At 32.6% G+C, this 21,477-nt stretch overlaps 1 protein-coding gene across 4 annotated transcripts in view; it reads right to left on the bottom strand.

The window, feature by feature from the left end:
• Nucleotides 1–21,477, bottom strand: part of LOC110997394 (integrin alpha-PS2) — an 83,493-nt gene that overhangs the window by 46,091 nt on the left and 15,925 nt on the right. For all 4 annotated transcript variants that reach the window (XM_022265536.2, XM_022265538.2, XM_022265537.2 and 1 more), the window contains exon 2: nt 13,028–13,188. In XM_022265536.2, coding sequence (XP_022121228.2) covers nt 13,028–13,188 — 161 coding nt within the window. The remainder of the gene's footprint in view (nt 1–13,027; nt 13,189–21,477) is intronic.

The raw sequence follows: 21,477 nt of genomic DNA, 5'->3' as shown, positions 1-21,477 counted from the left end.
TAGTTGTTTATACTACGTATTTGCGTGTTGTTCTCACGAGTATGTAAGTGCGTGCTCCTATTTCACCATGACTCCTGCTGATATAGGACAAATCTTTGTTTTTTTTTATTCTTTATTACTCAATATGTCTTATGGAACATGGTGTGGTGGTTGCAGCTCCTTACAAACATTGTGTAAAAAAAACTTGGCGATTAAAAAGAGTGGCGGAGAGTTTATTGCCAGTTCTTCTCTTCCGTTCTACGCCCTTGATTTGAGAACTGGCAGTAAATGTAAAATTAGAATCATTTAATATTTATTGACGTTCATAAGTTTACAATATGTTACCTATATGAATAAATAATTTTTGACTTTGACTTTGACTTTGCTACATATAGTTAAATGTTTGCTATACCCTCTATGTCCGAAACGACTATAAAATTGATAAATTTCTATAATCAAAACGTAATGAACCAAATAACACTCTGTCACGCGAGGATACACAGATAAAAATGTCTAATGACTAGAAAAAGGGATTCACCCTTCATGTTTCGGGTTATTAGTCAAGACAGGTGTGCCGAACATTATGAATAAGTATATTAATGACTGTCCATTACTGAGTTTTGACTAATGAACACGACGTTCTTATTCAGACAGATCCTTTTCCTTAAAAGTAGTAGTAGTACCGACCAAACAAATAATTACACGTATTACGTTTATTGTATCTACCCTCCATATTTTTGTATATGTTATTTATAGAGATCACTGGCATTAATGGGAACTATAGTAAGACCCGACGAGTAAGCTCGATCTTAACACGATTTCTCATATAGATGCTATCAGATTGGGAAAAGAAATAGAACAAAAAATATTTTTTTACATAATTAGACTATAAGAATACTTATTATTAAAAACTCATCCGTGTCATCCGAGAATTATTACAATTAGACAGTCTATTAAAATTTGTAATAGTTTTCATGAGTACGTTGTCAAGAATACATGAGTATAGGCTTTTCCTGCTTGATTAGTTTCATACGAATTTTTTGTTTGTTTTTCAATTATTTCTGTGAGTTCTATAAAGATAAAAATTATAACAACGTCTATGCTTTAAAATAATCTTTTCGCCTATTTCAACAGATTTATTTACAATCCCCTTTTTAACATTTATTAAAGACTGTTAAATATCAATAAGTTAATATCTTGACTCACAGTTTTGCTTATATTAAAGTACAGTCCACTCTTTGAATTTCGCACATGTATAAGACAATAAACAGCAACTGTGAAAAACTTGTATTAATAAAGTAATAAAAAACTGTTTATCATTCTGACGAAAAATTCTAAATTTATTAATTCCCTCATGTCTGTGTACTTTTAACAAATAACAGATCTCTTCAAATACATGTGTAATGAAATATAATGTGTTAACATGAATCCTCTAACACAATACTGATACGCCGTATCTAACTGGTGTTACAGTGTTCAAAAGTCAGTTTTATACAGCGAGCAGTTCTGCAGGAGGCTCATCTGATGTTAAATGGACCCATGGACAATCACAGCTCCCGAGTGCATTTACCTACCTATTAAATCGGTCAGTACTAACTAAACCGTAAGAAATCCAATTTCCTTTTTCACGTGTATTTTATGAAAATCTTCTAGCGCTAAATACATAATAACTGTTGTCTATGTATAAACTAAGTTTTGTCTAGATGATTTCTCGAAATTTCAAAGCTAATATTTATTGGTTTCTAACAATGAGATTAAGAAAAAAAAATTTGCTTAGGTCCTAAAATTATAAATTTTACTTCACGATTTATTAAAGTAATATTTAGATTACGCGGCTTTATTGGTAATTGTTGATTTGACCTAAAATGACCAACTGCCAGCTATATTATCAAAACAAACAATAAACTCCGGAGGCATTGATGCGCTGCGCCCGCGCACCGAATTTGTTCAAAACCAGTACTCAAGAGGTCCGCCAAGCATAAAATTGTCCGTTTGTTGATTTCCCCTAATATTTGAAGTGTAATGGTATATAAAGAAAAACATAACTGTTTTTACTACTGTCTTTTGATATTTAAGCACAAGGCACACACACACAATATTCAAAATTATTCTTTAGCATTCGCCTCTGCGAAATAGGCCTCCCGCAAACCATCATATTTCATCCTTTATCTTGCCTACTTATGGATGACGTTGGCAATATATAGGCAACATCTTCGTGCCAATATATTTCCCCATTTCCTCCACCTTACTGCTAGTGGTGGTTTTAAACCTGCACACATACACCCATCTTCTTTCCAAACGTATGTAGAAACATTTTTGAACTATACACTTTTATTTAAATTATTAAAGGTCCTTCAACGTAAACTAGTCCCCAACCAATAAATAGGAAGCTTGCGTTATTTGAGCATCAATTAGCAACAAGTGGTTCGGGCGGAGCGGGCCAATTCATTTAATTTGGGCCAATTGCGCGGATTGAATATAGACCATCACTCTCCACTTGTCAAAACTTAGGAAGTGACCAATTGATGGTAAAAAGTGTCTGGAGCCATAACGCATGTCGATTGCAAGGTCGATGTGGTACGGATATTGAGGGAACAACATCGAAATTGAATACAAACACGTCACGACGGAATTGCTATTTCTACCCTGGAAATTACAGAGTACCACTGCAGCACAATTTTTTTAATGGAATAGCGGGCGAGTCGCTCACCTGATGAGTTATACCGCAAATGGACGATCGCACTGCCAGATCACATGCGCGTTATACCTGCCTTAAATGTGTATAAAAAAAGGGATTTTAAAAAAAATAAAATAATAAATAAATTTTTTTTTCATAATAATAAAAGCTATTAATAGCTTATGATAATTTCGACTAACAATCATTTAAATTTTATTATTGTTTGTTTGCATTCAAATTTTATTTGTAGACACTGTCAATACTCAAATTAAAAGCTTACGAACTGTCTTATTTACTATCTTATTGAAATTATAAGCATGTCCTATAATTCGTGGCCATGCAAGGATTATAATATTGAAATAAACAATAAATTCCCTGATGACTGCGGCCACAGACCGTTCTGTTCAGAGCATATCGTTGGACCGATGACGAAGCTTGGTTCAAATGTAAGACAATTCTTTTATTTGTGTATAGTCGTATAGTATTTTGACAGCAATAGTTATTTATCTATCTTAATACAAGCAACCGAATTCAGATAAAGTATTTATCGGAAAAGTACAAGACATAAGTAAAAGTTGTCCTTTGAAAATATTGATAATAAAATATATTATAAATGAGTTCGTTACCACGTTATTATACGAGTATTGAACGATATATGCATTTGCTTGAAGCAGATTCATTCGTTCAATACTCATTAAATCAATTTTACATGTAAGGCACGCAATATCAATAAAGAAAATCAACCAAATGTGCACTTGTGAATAACATGTGTTATGAGGTCAGTGAACTTAATGTTTGCGCATCCTAAACGAATAAACTTAATTGAAATCCTTTTCGTTGAATGTGAAGTAGAAAGAACGAAGGCTATTTGTTCTACACGGCTTCAAAATAAACTGAAACGCCAATAGGAAAGCCGAATATGAACTTTCGATTTGGTTAATCTTAGTATGAATAAGATAACTAAAAATCCGTTGAATATATCACCCGATATACAAAAAAAAACATAGTCTATACGTCAAAACCGTTTTAACAAAGCTATTTGCTGTAGTACTTTATAAGCCGCTTTGGTGTTTAGCCTTTGATCCGATATTGCAGAGCGGTTACAATATATTGCGTATTGATTTACGCGCGGTAAATCGATGTGTTAGTCTTGTACAGGAATCGAACTCAGTAACAGTACAGCACGAACACAGAAGATGAATAGCTTACGCAATAGTCTGACATAACATTTGAGGTTAAATCGTCAATCATTAAGTTAATATTATACAATAATAAATATATAATTAAATAATGTATTAACATGTAAATAATGGAAAACACAAAAATAAATCTCTGTCTTGTATTATATACATAAACTTCATATTTCATGTGCCATTTTTATTGTCTATTGGTTATTTCTTTGTTTTGTTCATTTGTTCTGTATAAATTATTGTAACATTTAACAACTACACACATGTTTTTTGAAGGTTAGGGTTAAATAAAAATCATAATATTAATATTACCTACATATTATGCGCTTCTTGCATCCACCTTATTTAATTATTTTATTCATTACACTGGTGGCATTATTTTTAGTAGGTATTATTTAATTGTACTGAATTTGTTGCAACGACGTGTAAACAAATAAACTTTTATGTGGCTTTAAAACAACACGTTTTTTTTATTCACATATGAGACTCGTTATTGAAATGCAGTACTGGTGCCAAATGAATCTAAAATTGTAGGAATCACTTTGGCAATATCTAAGAATCACTGAAGTATTGTCATATAGCAGTTGCAGCACGATAAGAGAGACCTTATTCAACAATTCTGTAGCCACATAGCTCGGCCAGATGATGAGAGGTGGAGAAAAGTTCGTGTATGTATTTTCTCTAAAAGTCTACTTAGGTCAACTATTTTACTACACAGGTATCAACCGGCATGTTTAATGCTATTCTCACAAGCTCGTCCTAAATCGGCCTTTATTGGCAATGCCATCGATCAAGTAAGATAGATTCAAGTTTTGGCAAAACTAGTTTCCTAACTTGTATTATTAACATATTCATGTAAACGTTGAATACATATAAAATAGCTAATTTGTTAGAAAAATGCTTGTATGGCAACGGTGGCATTTATTTCAATAGAAAAAGTCTTGAATTCCTTGAATTAATTGAAATAAAAATTGCACTTTCAACGGTTACAGATCGTGGAACTTCGGGTCATAATTACACATTTAATTATACTTTTATTCAATTGTAAAAATGTTTAGCTTGTGCCGGCAAACATGAAGTTTTCATATATGTAATAAATAATTTCAGAAATCCGCCAATTTGCTATATTTTTTAATTAATTAATTAAACAAGCAACTTTAAAAGATAATTAAGTTTATCGTAAACACCAACAAGGCTAGAAGTTAATTAAGTTTAACTTTTAGACTCGGTGGTGTTTACCTTAATAGACGATTAGTAAGCTCTAAACATCTAAATCGTAACGTCAACTACTTTTTGCTAACAAAAATTTTAAATTGTAAAGGACAATTTCGTATGATATAGAAACTTTGTATTTGTACAAATAATGTCCTTCCCCGTTTCTCAGTTTATCGTATTAACATATGCAACATTGTAGAATTTCCACCGCAAAATTACAACATTAAATACGTGACCAATGTTACTACATCATAATCCGATTGGGTGTCAAAAGCTCATATTTCAACCACATTTAGGGCGTTTGCGAAATTGCTATGTTACTTGCCCATGCGCAGTCAATTTGAATAGGAACGGTTCGAGTAGCAAAAACGCTAGAACTAGGCTAGTACGGTCCTAGGCCATAGAATCTACTTAAAAAGCGTGATTTATTATAATCGTTCCATTTTTAAACATAGTAGCTTCCGGAATTTTTACCGGAAATAGGATGTTGTGACAATCTGAATACCGGGCATATTAAATCACACTTTTTTAATTATGCTAATGGGCTTTAACCAGAACAAAAACCACGATCAAAGGAGGCGCGAACGGAAATATATCAAGTTACGGTAGGATGCTGTGATGACAACACGATAATCATTAACACGAGAGTATCAATATTTGCTTTCACGGATTGTTTTAATATATATCACGTTCATCGTGAAGGTAGATAATAGATATTAACCTTATTATTAGAACTAACACTAGAATTAAAATTGCTAGAACATCTAAGGAAAAGTATATTATATTCCCTACTGATTAAATATTATTCCTTAGATATACACAATCAATTGATTTTGTTAAAAAGCAAGCAAACAATTACCTTATGAGCTATTCGAGCCAAATGAAAATATTTTCGCCTTATTCATTCTTCTACACACTTGAAATAACTTTTGAATATTTCGTCTCGATCACGAATAATTACAATAACTTTTAAACTATCGTGAAAATCAAGCTCAATTTGTTTTGCCAGTTTCAGCTAATGGTGACCCCGATTAGACAGCAGATCAAGCGATCCCTTTAATTTAAAAATCCTATCAGACAACCATTGTTTCAACTACTTCTAATTACCTTCGAGAACAGAACCCGTCCTGACAGTAGAGATGGTCAAAAGTTCACACGGACATTGGAAACTTCGTGCAGAGACCGTCTAGTGTAGCCATTAGATATTTTTAATTGGGGTTCAAAACTATTTTATTATCAGAAGAGTAAAAATCTTTTAATTTATTAAATGGACGATTATATTGTATGTAATGTGGATTTTACATCAAAATCTGGACGTTAAAGTTCTTTTAAAGTCAAGTTTTATTTGATATGGTAATGTCATCTAAAGAAGTTAATAAACTTTCACATTCTATTACAAAATACTAAACTATCACTTGGGTCACTTATCAGCCTTATAAAGTCGATTCAAGCGAGTACTTGTGTTTGTCACAAAGACTACTTTGTTTAAAAAAGTGGTAACCATGACAACAAACACGCTACTATGTCTAGTGCAATGGAGATAAGAATTCACCATACCTACTTGCAAAACTAAACTAGTTTAAAAAGCTTAGGCTTACGTCTTGGTTCACTAACATACACTCCCCATGTGACGAGGAGCATGATGTAATTGCTTACAACAATTTGTAAAAACCTTGGCGATTTAAATGTGGGACGGAGAGTTTAATGCCAGTTTATCTCATCTGTTCTACGTTTTTTATTTGAGAACTAGCAATAAATATAAATGTAAATTTAGAAGAATTTCCATTGATGCGCTTGAAAGGAAAAAGAAAAAGAAACGTGGGATGACCAGAAACGCGATGGACTGATGACATCATAAAGGATTCTGGGGATAATCGGATGGAGGACAGAAAGAACAGATCCAAATGGAGAGTTCAAGAAGAGGCCCCAAAAAGCAGACTGCAGAACACAAAGTAATAGAAATAACAATAACTAACGTAGTCTAAGTACTAATGTGAAAACAAACACTCACCACATTTGTATTTTTTATAATATGGAATTAAAGCGGTTTTATTATTAATATTAATTTTCTTTGATAACGGTCATATTATAATATATATGTCGTTTTCGTCATCCTAAAGCGATGCGTCACGTTAAGGTTTCCCATGTGTGTTATTGCAAATATAGTTATGATTATCTTTAAATTTATTTACCCGTTAATATTATTTGGGCTTGGTTTCCTGAAAGTTGTCTTTGTGACCATTTTAAGCAAAGCCTTGCCGCACCGGATGTATCGCGTTAGTGCCCACGCGCATCGATTCGCATTCGTGTTCGTGATTTGTTTTGTACTACAGGTTTTTAACTATAATTTGTACTGTATTGTAATCGTAGTGGAAAGTTTTTTGAGGGAAAACGGTGGGAATCTCCATATCATTGCTTCTTAGAAGCCCAAAACTCTTAAGTTACGCCGCATCCAATACAGAATTACAAATATACGAATTGCAAATTATTTAGCGATTTTTTAATTAATTTAATAATTAAACATTTAAATCCTTAAATAATTTTATTTTTAACATTCAAAATATACATGTATTTATCATGTACAAGCTAAACTAGATATTAGTATTTCTGCGGAATTTTTAGATTTTGTGACCATTTACCATTACCATTTACTACTGTAGACATGTTTGTACACTTTCATATGTCAAATATCCTTTTTAGTAAATCAGGTTAGTTTTAAATTACTTATTAGTCTTATGTTAGGCTAGATCGTAATAATAATTTGTGTCTTTGTGCAGAGATAATTTATAGAAAAAAAGTCTTATTTTTAATAGGCAAAACTAAATAATGTTGTAAGTAATACTGATGAACGTCGACAATAAGAATTAACTTAAAAGACGTAACAAGAGTTAAGTGATACCACTCATGTTGATACACGCCCGAAGGCTCGCAAGTTAGTTTCCAGCCTTTTAAGACTTTGTACGCTCTTTTCTTGAAGGACCCTTAGTCGAATTGGTTCGGAATTATATCAGTGTCAAATAAGTTTAGAGTAAATAAATGTTGTAATTTACTCTAAACAAATTACGACATTTCCTATTTGCACATCATCTAATAATACAAAGCCTCCACTGTGTACACCTTCAAGCTACGAAGGCGTCTTATCGTGGCCCAAAATTGAAAACTGAGTTGTCAATGAAGTCACTGCGTAACTGAGGCCCACACATTAGCCCACGCCACCAAATATCGATCCCACGTAGGTACAATCAGCAAAATTAACATTTTACGAGCTATTCATTTAAAGTCCTCTTAGGTGTGTTATATAATAAAAAAACGTGTGTATTTATATACACGTGTTAAAACGTTATACTTCTTTGGTGTAACAAAAAACGACACTAAGAATAGAAAAAGGTAATTAATACATTGAATGTTTTATTATAACGCATTATATAGTTAAATAAAGTTTATTTAAATATCACAAAAAACTAAAATGTTGATTAGCTAACTTCGGGATGACGGTTTTTAGAGACGGCTGCGCGCGCATCGTAAAAATTTACTGTCATAATTTTTCCCTAACGGTATAACTTCGAAAAGTTTACTTTGTAGGAGTCAATGTATGCAATGTAGCCAAAATTAATTTAACCAACACATAATTACATAAAAGTCTTGCCATTTTCCACCAAAGCGTAAATGCAAAGGGAAAAACGGCTTACATATAGGAAATCTCAGCGCCGATTATACATTAAACACAAATTTCTCGAGGGTAGTGGTTGCATTCGGCAGGTGACGAATGCGATTACATTATAATTAACTGCATACATATATAATATTACATATTTTTTTTATATTTATAGTTTAATAAAGATGAGACTCCCTGTATTTATTCAATCGTAAACCTATGTGCCAAAAACTATAATACTTTGCTAAACGATTTCTAAATAGTGAATAAATTGCTGATAGTACCTTCAGTAAGTACTGTAGTACCAATCTCTGCGGTAATGATACAATTTGGTAAACACGTGGGTAGGTAAAAATGTTGTCGCATTTACATATGAATATATTTTCTTTAACAGGTTGCTGATATACAATATGTTATTTTTTTTTTAAATACACATATCGTATTAAACAGTTGGATTAATTTGTTTTGTTGATTTTCTTTAATGGCAATTTTATTTTATTAAAAGTTATTAATTACTCGTGCCTAATTATTTTTATGTAATAAAATTTTAGTTTTTAACTTATAACCTTTACAAATCCTGGAATTTCAATACAAACGATTTAAAGTAGGTTGTTACAAATAATAATTAAATATCATCTATGCAAGAATAGCCTGGGACAGATTTAACAATCAATGTCAATTAATTCCTACACGATATAAGAAATATTTAGAACTAATTGAAAAAAGAGCAGTGTTGGCCTAGTGGCTTCAGCGTGCGAATCTCATACCTGAGGTCGTAGGTTCGATCCCCGGCTGTCCACCAATGGACTTTCTTTCTATTAACATTTGCTCGAAGGGTGAAGGAAAACATCGGGAAGAAGCAGACATGTCTTAGACCCAAAAATTCGACGACGTGTGGCACTGGAGGCTGATCAGCTACTTGCCTATTAGATTTAAAAATGATCACGAAACAGATTCAGAAATCTGAGGCCAAGACCATAAGAGGTTGGAGCGCCACTGATTTATTTTTTATTAATTTAAAAAAAGGTAACATGTGTGAATCATTAAATATCCTATACACAAATCTAGGATACATATAAAAACAATATCAAATTCTATAAGAAAAGTTATAAAAGCAATATTTCGAATAAACAGTACCAAATTATATTCTATATTGAAACTAATTAGATTACTCCGATATAACTGTAAGGTTCAGAGTGTACTATGGGAGCAGTCTATTGTTTAATTTGATAGTTAACGATAAGCGGGTTCAATGTGATAACATCGGAATCTGTAGATACTACGAGATAGTGAGGTCACGTTTTGTCGATATATTCTATACAAGGTGCAGTTCGCGGCTTCATCTGCGTAGGTAATATTATAAACAAGCCGTGCTTTGAAAGTGCATGTTAATTGTGCAAAGGGTTGATTCAAAAAACGCAAAAATTATTATTATTTTAATTAGTTACATATTCTGATAGTTCAACTAAGTAATTGGTGTATATGTTTATTTCATTTATTATATTTATTTACACTTAATTGTAGTAATAGAGAAATATAAAGGGCAACTGGCGGCCTTATCAATTAAGAGCGATCTATTCCACGAAAACACTGTGAAAAATAAATTTAGAAGCAGTTTATTCGAGTATTTCACCAATAGAATTATGATAATCGACAAAGCTTTATACACAATCGTCTTATCGACTTTACTAAGCTGATTTTTCACGCAAGATAAGGTGAGTGATTGAATACATTCTTTAGATCATTTATCATAGATCACTATTTAAAAGAGTAGAAATGATGCATCTGTATTATAAACTATGCAAAGTACATCGAAAAAGATTTTGACAAAATTGTCCAAATTAAAAACAATATTTAGAATTGAACGACCTCAAAATGTGACCCACAAACTAAGTTTTCTAACGTGATATTATCGTATTAACACTCATCAACTCAACTCATTCACTAAATGATCCAAGAAAGCTTATAAGTTCGTTTAGAAAGCTAAGAAATTAGAGCAAGGTGGGATTAATTTTCTGTGAATCTTCATCGACGAATACGATGTTTGTAATACTTAAAACTTATTTATTATTTATTAACACTTCATTGCATTATATAAAAGAATACCAATTTAACATAATTTAATGAAAAGGAGGGCAACTGGCGGCCTTATCGCTTACGAGCGATTTCTTCCAGGCAACCACTGTGAGTAAGGGAAAAAATATTACATAAGGTAGGCAAGAAGTGCAAAAATAAATATAAAAATAAACTTGATCTCTATTATTAATTATTATAAATTATGTGTTTCATTATTCATAAAAGGTATACATAGAATTTATTAATAAGTTCTAAAACAATATGCATGCTTAAAAGAGAGAGTGCTTAGAGAAGTTGTTTGTATGCAACTAAATTTCATCATCGGACGTCGCGGCAGAACACGAAATTTCACCAGTATCTGCAGCGTACCACCTCTATGTGGAACCAGCTGCCCGCCAATGTATTTCCAAACAATTTGACTTAGGGTCCTTCAAGAAAAGAGCTTATCAATCCATAAAAGGCCGAAAACGCAATGTGTCTATGGGCGGCAGTATCACTTAACGTCAGATTCATATGCGGTTGCAACCTACAAATGTGGCGTCACAAATTTTACACACATATACTACACACATATTAGACTATAGAACTGGCACACAGTAAAAAAAAATACTTCCTAATTAAGAGCGTAATAAATACATTTATTGAATGATTTGTATTTCTAGTGGGTTACGTTATACAATTTTTAAATGTATTATTTTATGACAAAAGTTTTCATAATTTTATGACAAATTTACCATTTCTTTAGAATAGCCGTGGACTGACATGATTGATTGAAGTAAGTTGCTATTACCAACTTCGAGCATCAGAATGTATTAACACGCAAGGCAATGTTTTAAAAAAGTATGGGCACATACATATTTTTTTTAGTAAGGTATCTCGCTGTTGGCCTTAAGGGCCTTTACAGCTCAGCTCGGCCTGAATGGGCATTTTCCCGTGACTAGCGCAAGGGCGTCTCCTGTGAGACTCGAACCTCGGTTTGGTCAATCGCCTGAAGGGCAGAACGGAAGCTCACTGGAGCGAAGCGAAGTACGCAGGAAAGGTCCTCCCCGGCAATTTTTCACCCTAATCTGTTTATGGATCAAACATTAAGTAAATTTTGTTCCCATTTCTATTCATTAAATTCTTTCTTCATGGCATGCTACTAAGACTTACAGTAATATTATGACAGAAGGACATACATAATCGCTACAACAATGGTTCTTTATACCATTCAGGACTGTGTACAACGACCGTTATTAAAAGGACTACAAAGTAAGTTGAAACGTATCTCGTGACATTACTTGTAACCTCCGTTCATAATGTAGTATTGTTTTATTAAAGAATAACTTATTGTCATATATGTACTCTTCAAAGGAATATTCTTAAAAATTTCACTTTTAAAATTAATTTTGAAGTTAACATTATAATATTGTCCCGACAATAAATATAAATAAAAAATTAGGTTTATTAGTACTGTCTTGTTAGGATTCTTTCGGAGAATCTCATTGATAAACCGTATAAAGCTTTATCCCATTTTATGTAATGTAAACAAAGTATAAGCTAGTAGCAACTGTAATTCAATTGATCTTGACAAATTCAAAACAAATGCACGCCGTTTACCTAAACATGGGGTATTGTAAATCAAATGCGCGTGCGCCTCGCCTGTCACACTACGCGGGAGCAGCATTCAGACACGACGTTCATAAATCGCAGCCACCAGCATAGAAAATCTTTATGTACATTGAACGCCTCCAAAGGAGATTTGTATCCGACCTCCTAGTTAGTAAGTAATGTATTGTAGACAATGGCAATTTGTAGACTCAGTTAGGTCTGACAGTGACATCTTATGAAAGACGGAGGGTGGAAGGTCGGAAACGTGAACTTAATACATAGTTTATCATATGAAAGATGGCTCCAACATATTTAAGACAAGGAATCTGCTTAGGCTTTATACAGAGCGAAGATAACCTTATGACTAGGGGTAACAAACATTAAAATTAACTATTTAATGTTAGAAATGTAACAATTTATAAGTGCCTCAACATTGCCATAATGCTCTTCTTGCTTAATATAATATACGATAATAAATTACCCTGCAAATGCCTTTTTTAGGTATAAAAAAGCAAATTTACCCAAAATTTGAATTTTGCTTTATATAATTAATTAGTACTTACATATACAATCACATTTAGGTACAATGCATATTAAACGTATGGTAGGTCTATTTTCCGCAGCCTCTGACATAAATATACTTACTTCTGTTTTTGTCAAACTCCATTAATCTGCATCGCTCCAAGGGATTAGCTAGATCTTCTGAAGCGAAGGCTCGGCTGGTAGGTTCACAGCGATATACTGCACCAGGTCGCTTCACACCATTTACTGGGTAGGGCTCATCTTCTGGGGCGCCTACTAGGATCCTAGAAAAAAGTATTTAGTTTAGACACACTTCTAATTTAGAGTCTTTGGTGTTTAGAATAGTAAGCTAATTAATCAGTTAGTTCAGTTGAGAGTAAATTTTCGACACCCTGAAGTTAGCTTAAGTCAACTTTTCAGTATTTTCTATTGCTAGTGTTGTTTTTTCTGCAAACGTAAAATAAGGCGAAAGATTAACATTTTTTTAAAGAATTTTATCTTGTTACGCCAAAGAAGTATAACTTCTAACGCGTGTACATTAGTACACACACTTTTTTTTACGGACTCGCCTTTCTGCCAAGCGCGAATTATTTGGCCACACGGAAGGCAAAAGATCACATGGCCGTTCACCAACCAGATGAACCAGCTATACGCTATTATAAAAGAGGCGCTGCACAGAAACCGTAGGAAACAGATGTTTCCTTGCTTACCACGACACTCAGACATGAGCTACTAAAGAGAGAGAGACATTTTTCCAGGTCAACATAAGTCTATTAGATAATATATTGGTTCGAAATCTTTGTGTATTTCTTAAATATATATTTATGAGTATCTTTAATTTCGTATATTTTATAACGTACTATCATTAGACGATTGTAATAGGTTGTAGACTAATTGCTAGTAAATGCTAATTTTATCAGCACAACAGAAAAACAATGAAATTATTCTTTGTGTTACTTAAATTTAAAGAAACGTATTATTTTATATATTGGCGATTAAAAAGATTCGCGGAGACTTTATTGCCAGTTCTTCTTTTCCGTTCTACGCCCTTGAATTGAGAACTGGCAGTTAATGTAAAATTAGAAGCATTTAATGTATATTTCTTTTTTTGACGTTCATAAGTGTACATTTCTTTACCTATATGAATAAATGATTTTTTAATTTAGAATTTTTTTGAATATACGAATTTCCACATTTTAATGAGCCCTTTGTCATAGATCTATTAATTATGCATCTAACGCCCAAAATAAGGTCAGACAATCCGCGCTGGCGCAGGGCCAACTCGCAAATAGCGCGGGTTCAATCCCCGTTCGCAACACAGCAAATTGTATTTATATATCTATGATTCAGAACTGCTTATAGAGGAAATCTTTGAAGGTGGTGACAGGAAATCTGGTCCGGGAAACTATGAAACATGCCTGAATAACTAGAATCCTTACAATAAAATCTAATATAAGCTAATCCAATGTTTATTTTCATGAAGGTGAATTTTGATTATAAAAAGTCGAAATTAGTAATCAAGTTTAAATTTTTTGATGTATTTATTTATACAAGTTATATATTACATTTTAAAGTATCTTCCGCTTTAAGTAATGTTTAGTCAAAATTTACCATTAATATAAAAAGGGTATAATTACCAGCGCAAGATATATTAATTGTATTCTACTTGCATTGCTATTAATATTGTTTAGTGTTAAGTTTAACCGCAACCCGTGAGCACTAGTAGACAGGGCGACAAAGATATTTTCGTCGCCGGAAGAGGGGGATATTTTAAGCGCCTGCGCACAATCGCAAAGCACTTTGAAAAATTAACACAGTTTCCTTAAAACTCATACTTATAAAGCCACCGATTGACTTATAAGGAAAAAGACTTATAAGTTAAAGGCGTCCAAGGATATGCTTTTTTATTTATTTATGGCCGTTGTATCAACCGTTCATAAGGAATTCAATGCTGTTATTAGTTGCTTATAAAAAAAATGTTTTTTGTAAAAGAAATGTAACAATTGTGTGAGTTAGTTATAAACGAAAAATATTTTGCTGATATTCCAAAAAATTGTATCTATGATACAATGGGATTGCAGACATTCTTAATACAGCTCTATATATATATATATATCTTCGGTTGTCCCTGAGGCCTATCAAAGTCTAGATACAACATCGTGACTAATTGAGACATTCGAAAGGGCGCGCCCTACCATTCTCTACGGTCAAGGTATAAAGAGCCGAGTCCATTTTCCAAGGTATTGCAAGTCATGACGGTTTTAAGGATAAGGATCACGATCAGATATTTGTTCATTATTAGAATATATAGTATTAGTACAGCGACATTACAAAATAAAGATTTATATATAAACTGATAAATTCCTAAAAATATCTCTAACGACTCGGTTACGCGTATTTAATTGCTAAAAAGAATGCAAAGGCTATAAATCACAATTTCTATTAATTGTAACTCTATAAACGTACTTGCGCATTGACTCTGAAGTTTGACCCCACTTGAGCTAACAAGTAAAGGTTTTATTTGATTAAAGGTACAGGCGTTTATAGTGTCATCATAGTTAAAGATTACCGTATGAGCTAGTGACAATTATTCTTGAATAATATAATATATAAAAAAATATATTTCCTTCCACTACATTAAAATATATAAAAATAGCGCTTTCTCTTGGAATTACACGGCGGACATTTTTAAAACATATTTTCGAAATAAGTTAAACGCCCTATTTCCCGAAACAATTTTTTTAACTGTGCTGTTTTATTTTAATTAATATACTATACATATATGAATATCTCGTTTCTACAGAAATAGTCGTTACTCGTTACGTTTAAAAAAATGATAATATAAATATGTTATCTAAATACGCATAAGCCATGCTACCTTTGAAAAAACTTCCTGTCTATTAAATAAAGATATTGAGTAGAACGTAAAAGCATTGTGCCAATATTGGTTTAAATATGGTGCACGTCATTGTTCACGAGGGAATGCACTGATATCCATCATAAAACAATCAATCATGCCATGACAGTCCCAGTACAACGTACTTATGAATAATTATTGCATATGTCTGATAGACTTATTATGAAACATATTCAAGCCATATTCAAGTTTAATGATGACAATTTTACTTTTTAAAAATCGCCGGTTCCTGCAGTAATAAAAATAAATGGCGCTACAACCTTTTTAGGTCTGGGCCTCAGATTTCTGTATCCGTATCATGATAATTTGTCAATCTAATAGGCTAGTGGGTGATCAGCCTCCTGTGCCTGACGTGCGATGTCCACTTTTTGTATCGAAGGCAAGTCGGTTTCCTTACGATGTTTTCCTTCACTGTTCTAACGAATGTTAAATGCGCATATAGAAAGAAAGTGCATTGGTGTACAGCCGGCGATCTAACCTACGACCACAGGAATGAGAGCCGCACGTGGGGGCTACTAGACCACAAATGCCCATGGGACTTCTCAGAAATATCTTCCTATTTTATTCACAATTTTATTTACATATAATTAGGTGTTAATGACCCTGAGCACGCCAACAAATATTCGTGTCCAAAGCATCTTTACTGTGTAATTCCAGAGATAGGCAAAATACAAAAATGCCGTATAAGTCTGTCGTCTACAAAGTAATACAAGGAGTTTTTGTGCACTCGGCTGGGTTCAAATTCTTGACCTTCGTAAGACGAGCCTCGATAGCACATGACTTCTAATGAACTCAACAATAAATTATTATATGTATTGCATGACGATTCGTAACTAAGAATTTAAATGAACATAGTTATGTTTTAAGGAGCTGCGTTGCACAACCGTGCGAATCTCAACTCTGAGGTCGTGTGTTCAAATTCCTGCTGAACATCAATCGATATTTCTATGTTAGTAACGTTATCGCAACGCAACTTTACCTTGCACCTTCGGAAAAGATAAATATCGTGAGGAACGCAGAGTTCAATCAGTTATGACTAATTGATAACAGTTTTTTGTCTATTGAGAACTAAAGCGTTACTCGACTATTATTATGAATTAAAATTTTTGTTTGTTGTTGTAATTATCTATATGTATACAAAATTTGATCTTCGAGGTTTTTCGATATCAGAAAGTATAATTTATTGCTATTTTACGATTGGGATTACTTAAGATATTAATCCTTTGCGACTTTACGTTCTGAATACCAATTACAAATTATCAGAATAACTGTTATCTTATTGTGAACAACTTTACATGTGCTATTTACACAACCGTGCAAACACGATATGTACTACATATTTTTCATTGTTTTGTCACATGTAGGTTGTATTGTACTTATTATGTAAGAATTCTTTTCATTCGTTTCATATTTCTGAAGATACTTAGGAGTAGTTCAGAATACATTTTATTGCATGTCCTTTATTATCAGTCCGATACTGATTTCTAATAATTAAATAAGTGGTAGTCCTAGAATCCCTACTCTAGGTGTTTTATGAACCATTTTAATGTTCGAATCATTAACAGATTGAATTTATTTAATGATTAATCATTAATCATTAATAATTTAATTTTAATCATTAGCCCGGCTACGAATGAAAAAAATTAATGATATAAAAAAACATAACTTGTAAAAAAAGTCTCAATGCATACATGAAATCCATGTCGGTTATTCGGTTCCTATTGAAGAGCCTTCTGTCTGTTGGTATTACATAATTAGCTAACATAACAATATTTTATAATGATCGTATCAGTATTACAAATCTTTTATAAATAAATACATTGACTTGGCAATCGCGTGATATCTTAAGTATCTTCCAGGTTTCCTAGTGGTATTTCCACTAATTCATTTCTAATACACACATAATATTTAGTTTAGTATAATATGGAAGGACAAGTTTAACAATAAGAGTCAATGTCTTCTAAGAATTGTAATACTTGGTACGTTTGCTGTATCATCTTAATTGGTGTGACGATTTCACTGTGTCCAATGCGAGTTCTGATGACTAGGCGTTCTACTTCGAGCGATATATTATAGTTCCAGGAGCTGCCAGGTCATTTTGTATCGAATTAAATTTTAAAAACACGAATATTTGTATCGGTAGTCCACCACCGTCTCATTATCCAAAAACCCAACGTATAACGGGTAGAAGACTAAACAATAAATTTTATAATAATATGGCTAAGCAATTATGAATAGATGGAAGTCAAGGCAAAGCAGGATATCTTTCTTTAAGTAAAAAATTGTCAAGAAATAATGTTTATTTAACAAGGCTGCTAATAGGCAGGTACGGAAGCACTAGCAAGACGGAGGGTATAGAGGAACCTATGCAACATCAACACGACCTTCAGTAACTAAAGAACGAAGAACGAAAAGAAGAAAGAACGCGACCAAAGAACGAAAAATGTTTATTTAAAAACAACTAGATGTCGGATCTTTGCATAATATTCATCGTAATTTTCCTTCATAGTCGCAATAAAATAAAGTGAACACTATTGTTATCTGTGGTAAAGATAAGGTGATGAGATTTGTGTCGCCGGATTGAAGCAATCTGTGTAAATTAATGTGTTTTTAATGACCTGACGCGTTGACGATATTTATAACGCTTACTCAGTTTCATGACAAGAGCATCCTTATTGTTAAATCAATTTAATATATGTGTTTTAGACGACCGGTATATTGGATCTACCCTTTAAGGCATCCTCGTCATTATGTTTACAAAGCTATATCGAATAAATCTTGTTCAAAGAACTTTTAATCAACCTGTAATTTACAAACTGCAACGACAAAAAACAAAAAACTTTTTTTTAGCTATCATATAAATATTGTCAGTTCCCTTGTATTAAGATATTTAATACATATTTATATTTTATCTTTAATTAAAGTAATATTCATTTAGAAGTAATAATTAACATACAGCGTCAAAATATGATCATTAGTTATAACCCCCTGATGTTAAATGACTATAAATTAGAAAATGAACTAAAATTGGAAAGAACAAAGTTCATTTAATATTCAAATGTATTTTCGTTTCAAATCAGATGATTTTGTTTGTCTATTTCGTGTTATTTTAATTAAATTAACTCAAAATGGCTTTGGCGTGTAAATTGCTTAAAAACGCTAAAACAAAAAGTAGTAAGTAGTAGATAAGTAGAGGGCGTTGTGGCATTTAAAACGTTTAAAATTTTTCTTTAAACTTTGAATTTCGAATTCTATTAATTATTTCTTCTAGCATACGCCTCAACATGCCTTCCAAGGAGCTTGGAAAGTAATTTTTACTAGTTTATTAGCGGTTCAAACTGACATTTCAGTATGTTTCCCAATGTTACATAAAGATTTGTGAGTGTGTGTAAATATATACATAATAAATGTATATTTGTATATATACTATCGCAACAATGCATGCAAGTCCTGAGGCTCCTGTAAATTATTCTCAGCACATCTGCAGTTTGTGGACTGCAGACACCTGCACCTGTCGGCAACTTCACTCAACATTTTAATTATTATGTATAAGCTCTACATACATATTATTATATACATCAAGGTGTTATTCAAATACTACTACTATATTCGATTCGATTGTTAAAATAATTTTATGTCTTTTAGTTAATTCTTATTGCACTTCTTTTTTATTTTTCCATACCACCGTTGCCTACTAACGTATGTAACCTGATTTCATATGTATGTTAATAAATATATTATAGTAAATTCAATATTAAATCGACTAAGTTTATTTATGAAACATTTGCTGAATTTACTACACGAATTGTTTCATTTTTTGATTTTCATATTTGCAGGCACGTATTGTTTTAACCTAAAGTGCACTGAACTTGAATCAGTACAAGTTAAACTGAATCCATACAAAAACCGCATGACTAAAGGATTTAATTTTGTCTGGCCGTTTGTCCTCACAACGTCTCGCTACTTCAAAATAACTTGTCTGGCTTGATTTGTTTATTTAAAGGTGAATCATTAATTCTGACGATTTGCTAAGGATTCGACCTCGAACAAGACAAATTATGAATGATGATTGTACCTACTCAATGTATACCTTGATGTCTGGTGAGATAGATAGGTAGCCATAGCAATATCTGTTATAGCTCTTAGAAAATATTTACTACATTACATTATAAGCACCCTATAGAAAGGATTTTCCGTCCAGAAGCCGACTAATGTATCGAAATTATTTTAAAATGCTCCAGCATTCTGGCTGTTATTGTTTTTATCTAGTAAAATTCGCAACAGTTTGGTATGAAAAAATATTATACATCTTATTTCCCCGTGTTCCTAATTAAATGTCACAAAATATTAAATACAATTTATAACGACAAAGAGAAACGGTTATATAACGAATAATGATTGAGACTTATAAAAAAGTAATTCAATATATATTTTAAATCAATATATATTTTACTTAAAACCTCAACAATGAAATACTGTTAACAGTTCTGCTGTACTGTAAACATATTGTATAAAAAAAGTGTAGAGCAAACTCCCGCATGGGGTGCGTCCGGCTGATTGCCTCAATGAGAAGATTGGCCGCTAATAAGACGAGGACCTCGTGAGAATGGCGGACGGCACGCGAAACTGCACTACACCTAAATAGACTGTTGTTTACTGGATGAATTTTCATGGAAAAGTAATTTCTCTTCAATTTTTATATCAGTTTAAAAACTTGAAGAATTGAAGTTTAATATCTCACTCATATACAAGAATGGAATCACGAGAAATAATTAGAAAAAGCAAAGAGATATCGTTTCAATACAACAATATACCTTTTCATCCGAAACTACTAGAAGAAATTTAGAAGAGATTTCGTTTCAATACAAGGGGTGAAATTTGGTTGAATCTTAGCGATATAGCGATAGTCACGTATTGGTTAAAGTCTTATATCTTAAAGAAAGCCTACACAGCTCGCCATTGTTTAAATCTCCAATAACTTGATACAAAAAGCTATAACAAAACCCTAACCTGTCTTATGAAATGATCGACAAACAATGAAAATGGGCCTTTTATGACAATGACAGTTGCGCAAGAGTTGATTCGGTTGATCCCAAATGCAAATGAAGGTGAAAGTCGCGCGTAGGTTGCGTTTTTATTAGATCGTAGCTGTCGACTCCATAAGTTCCTTGCATACAAACAACATTCAATTTCGGCACGTTGATATGAAATCTTTATTCTATATGCACTATATAGAATATACCGAATAATCTAGTGGACCCTTCAAAATTTCGAAGATATCCCAATCATCTATAGACATGTTTTATCGGGAGGCATTTGAAAATATCTCAAGATTGACTGCAGCATCACGATCACTTAAAAAGTTTCGACCTGGACCCATAAGACATGTTCTGCTCGTAATTTTTTTAATACCAATAAACCCACTATCTGTTTCGTTGCGTCAAGTGCTAATAGTGATCAATTCTCGCCTCACATTGGAGTTAGGAGGAAGCGTGGGAGCGGATAACCTTGTTCTATTTTACGCGAGAGGCCGATTTACATAAATAAATTACCAAATTTTCTTTAACTTTGTCTTACAGTGGAAACAGTTGCCTCGGTATTAAGTTATAAAAATATCGTCGACATTTTTGTAGCCGTAGCTAGTTGCTAGTTGCAT

The sequence above is a fragment of the Pieris rapae genome, chromosome 11, assembly GCF_905147795.1.
Source record: "Pieris rapae chromosome 11, ilPieRapa1.1, whole genome shotgun sequence".
In the NCBI taxonomy this organism is placed as follows: Eukaryota; Metazoa; Arthropoda; class Insecta; order Lepidoptera; family Pieridae; genus Pieris; species Pieris rapae.
The sequence above is the reverse complement of the archived record's forward strand: the minus strand, read 5'-3'. Positions and strand labels throughout refer to the sequence as shown.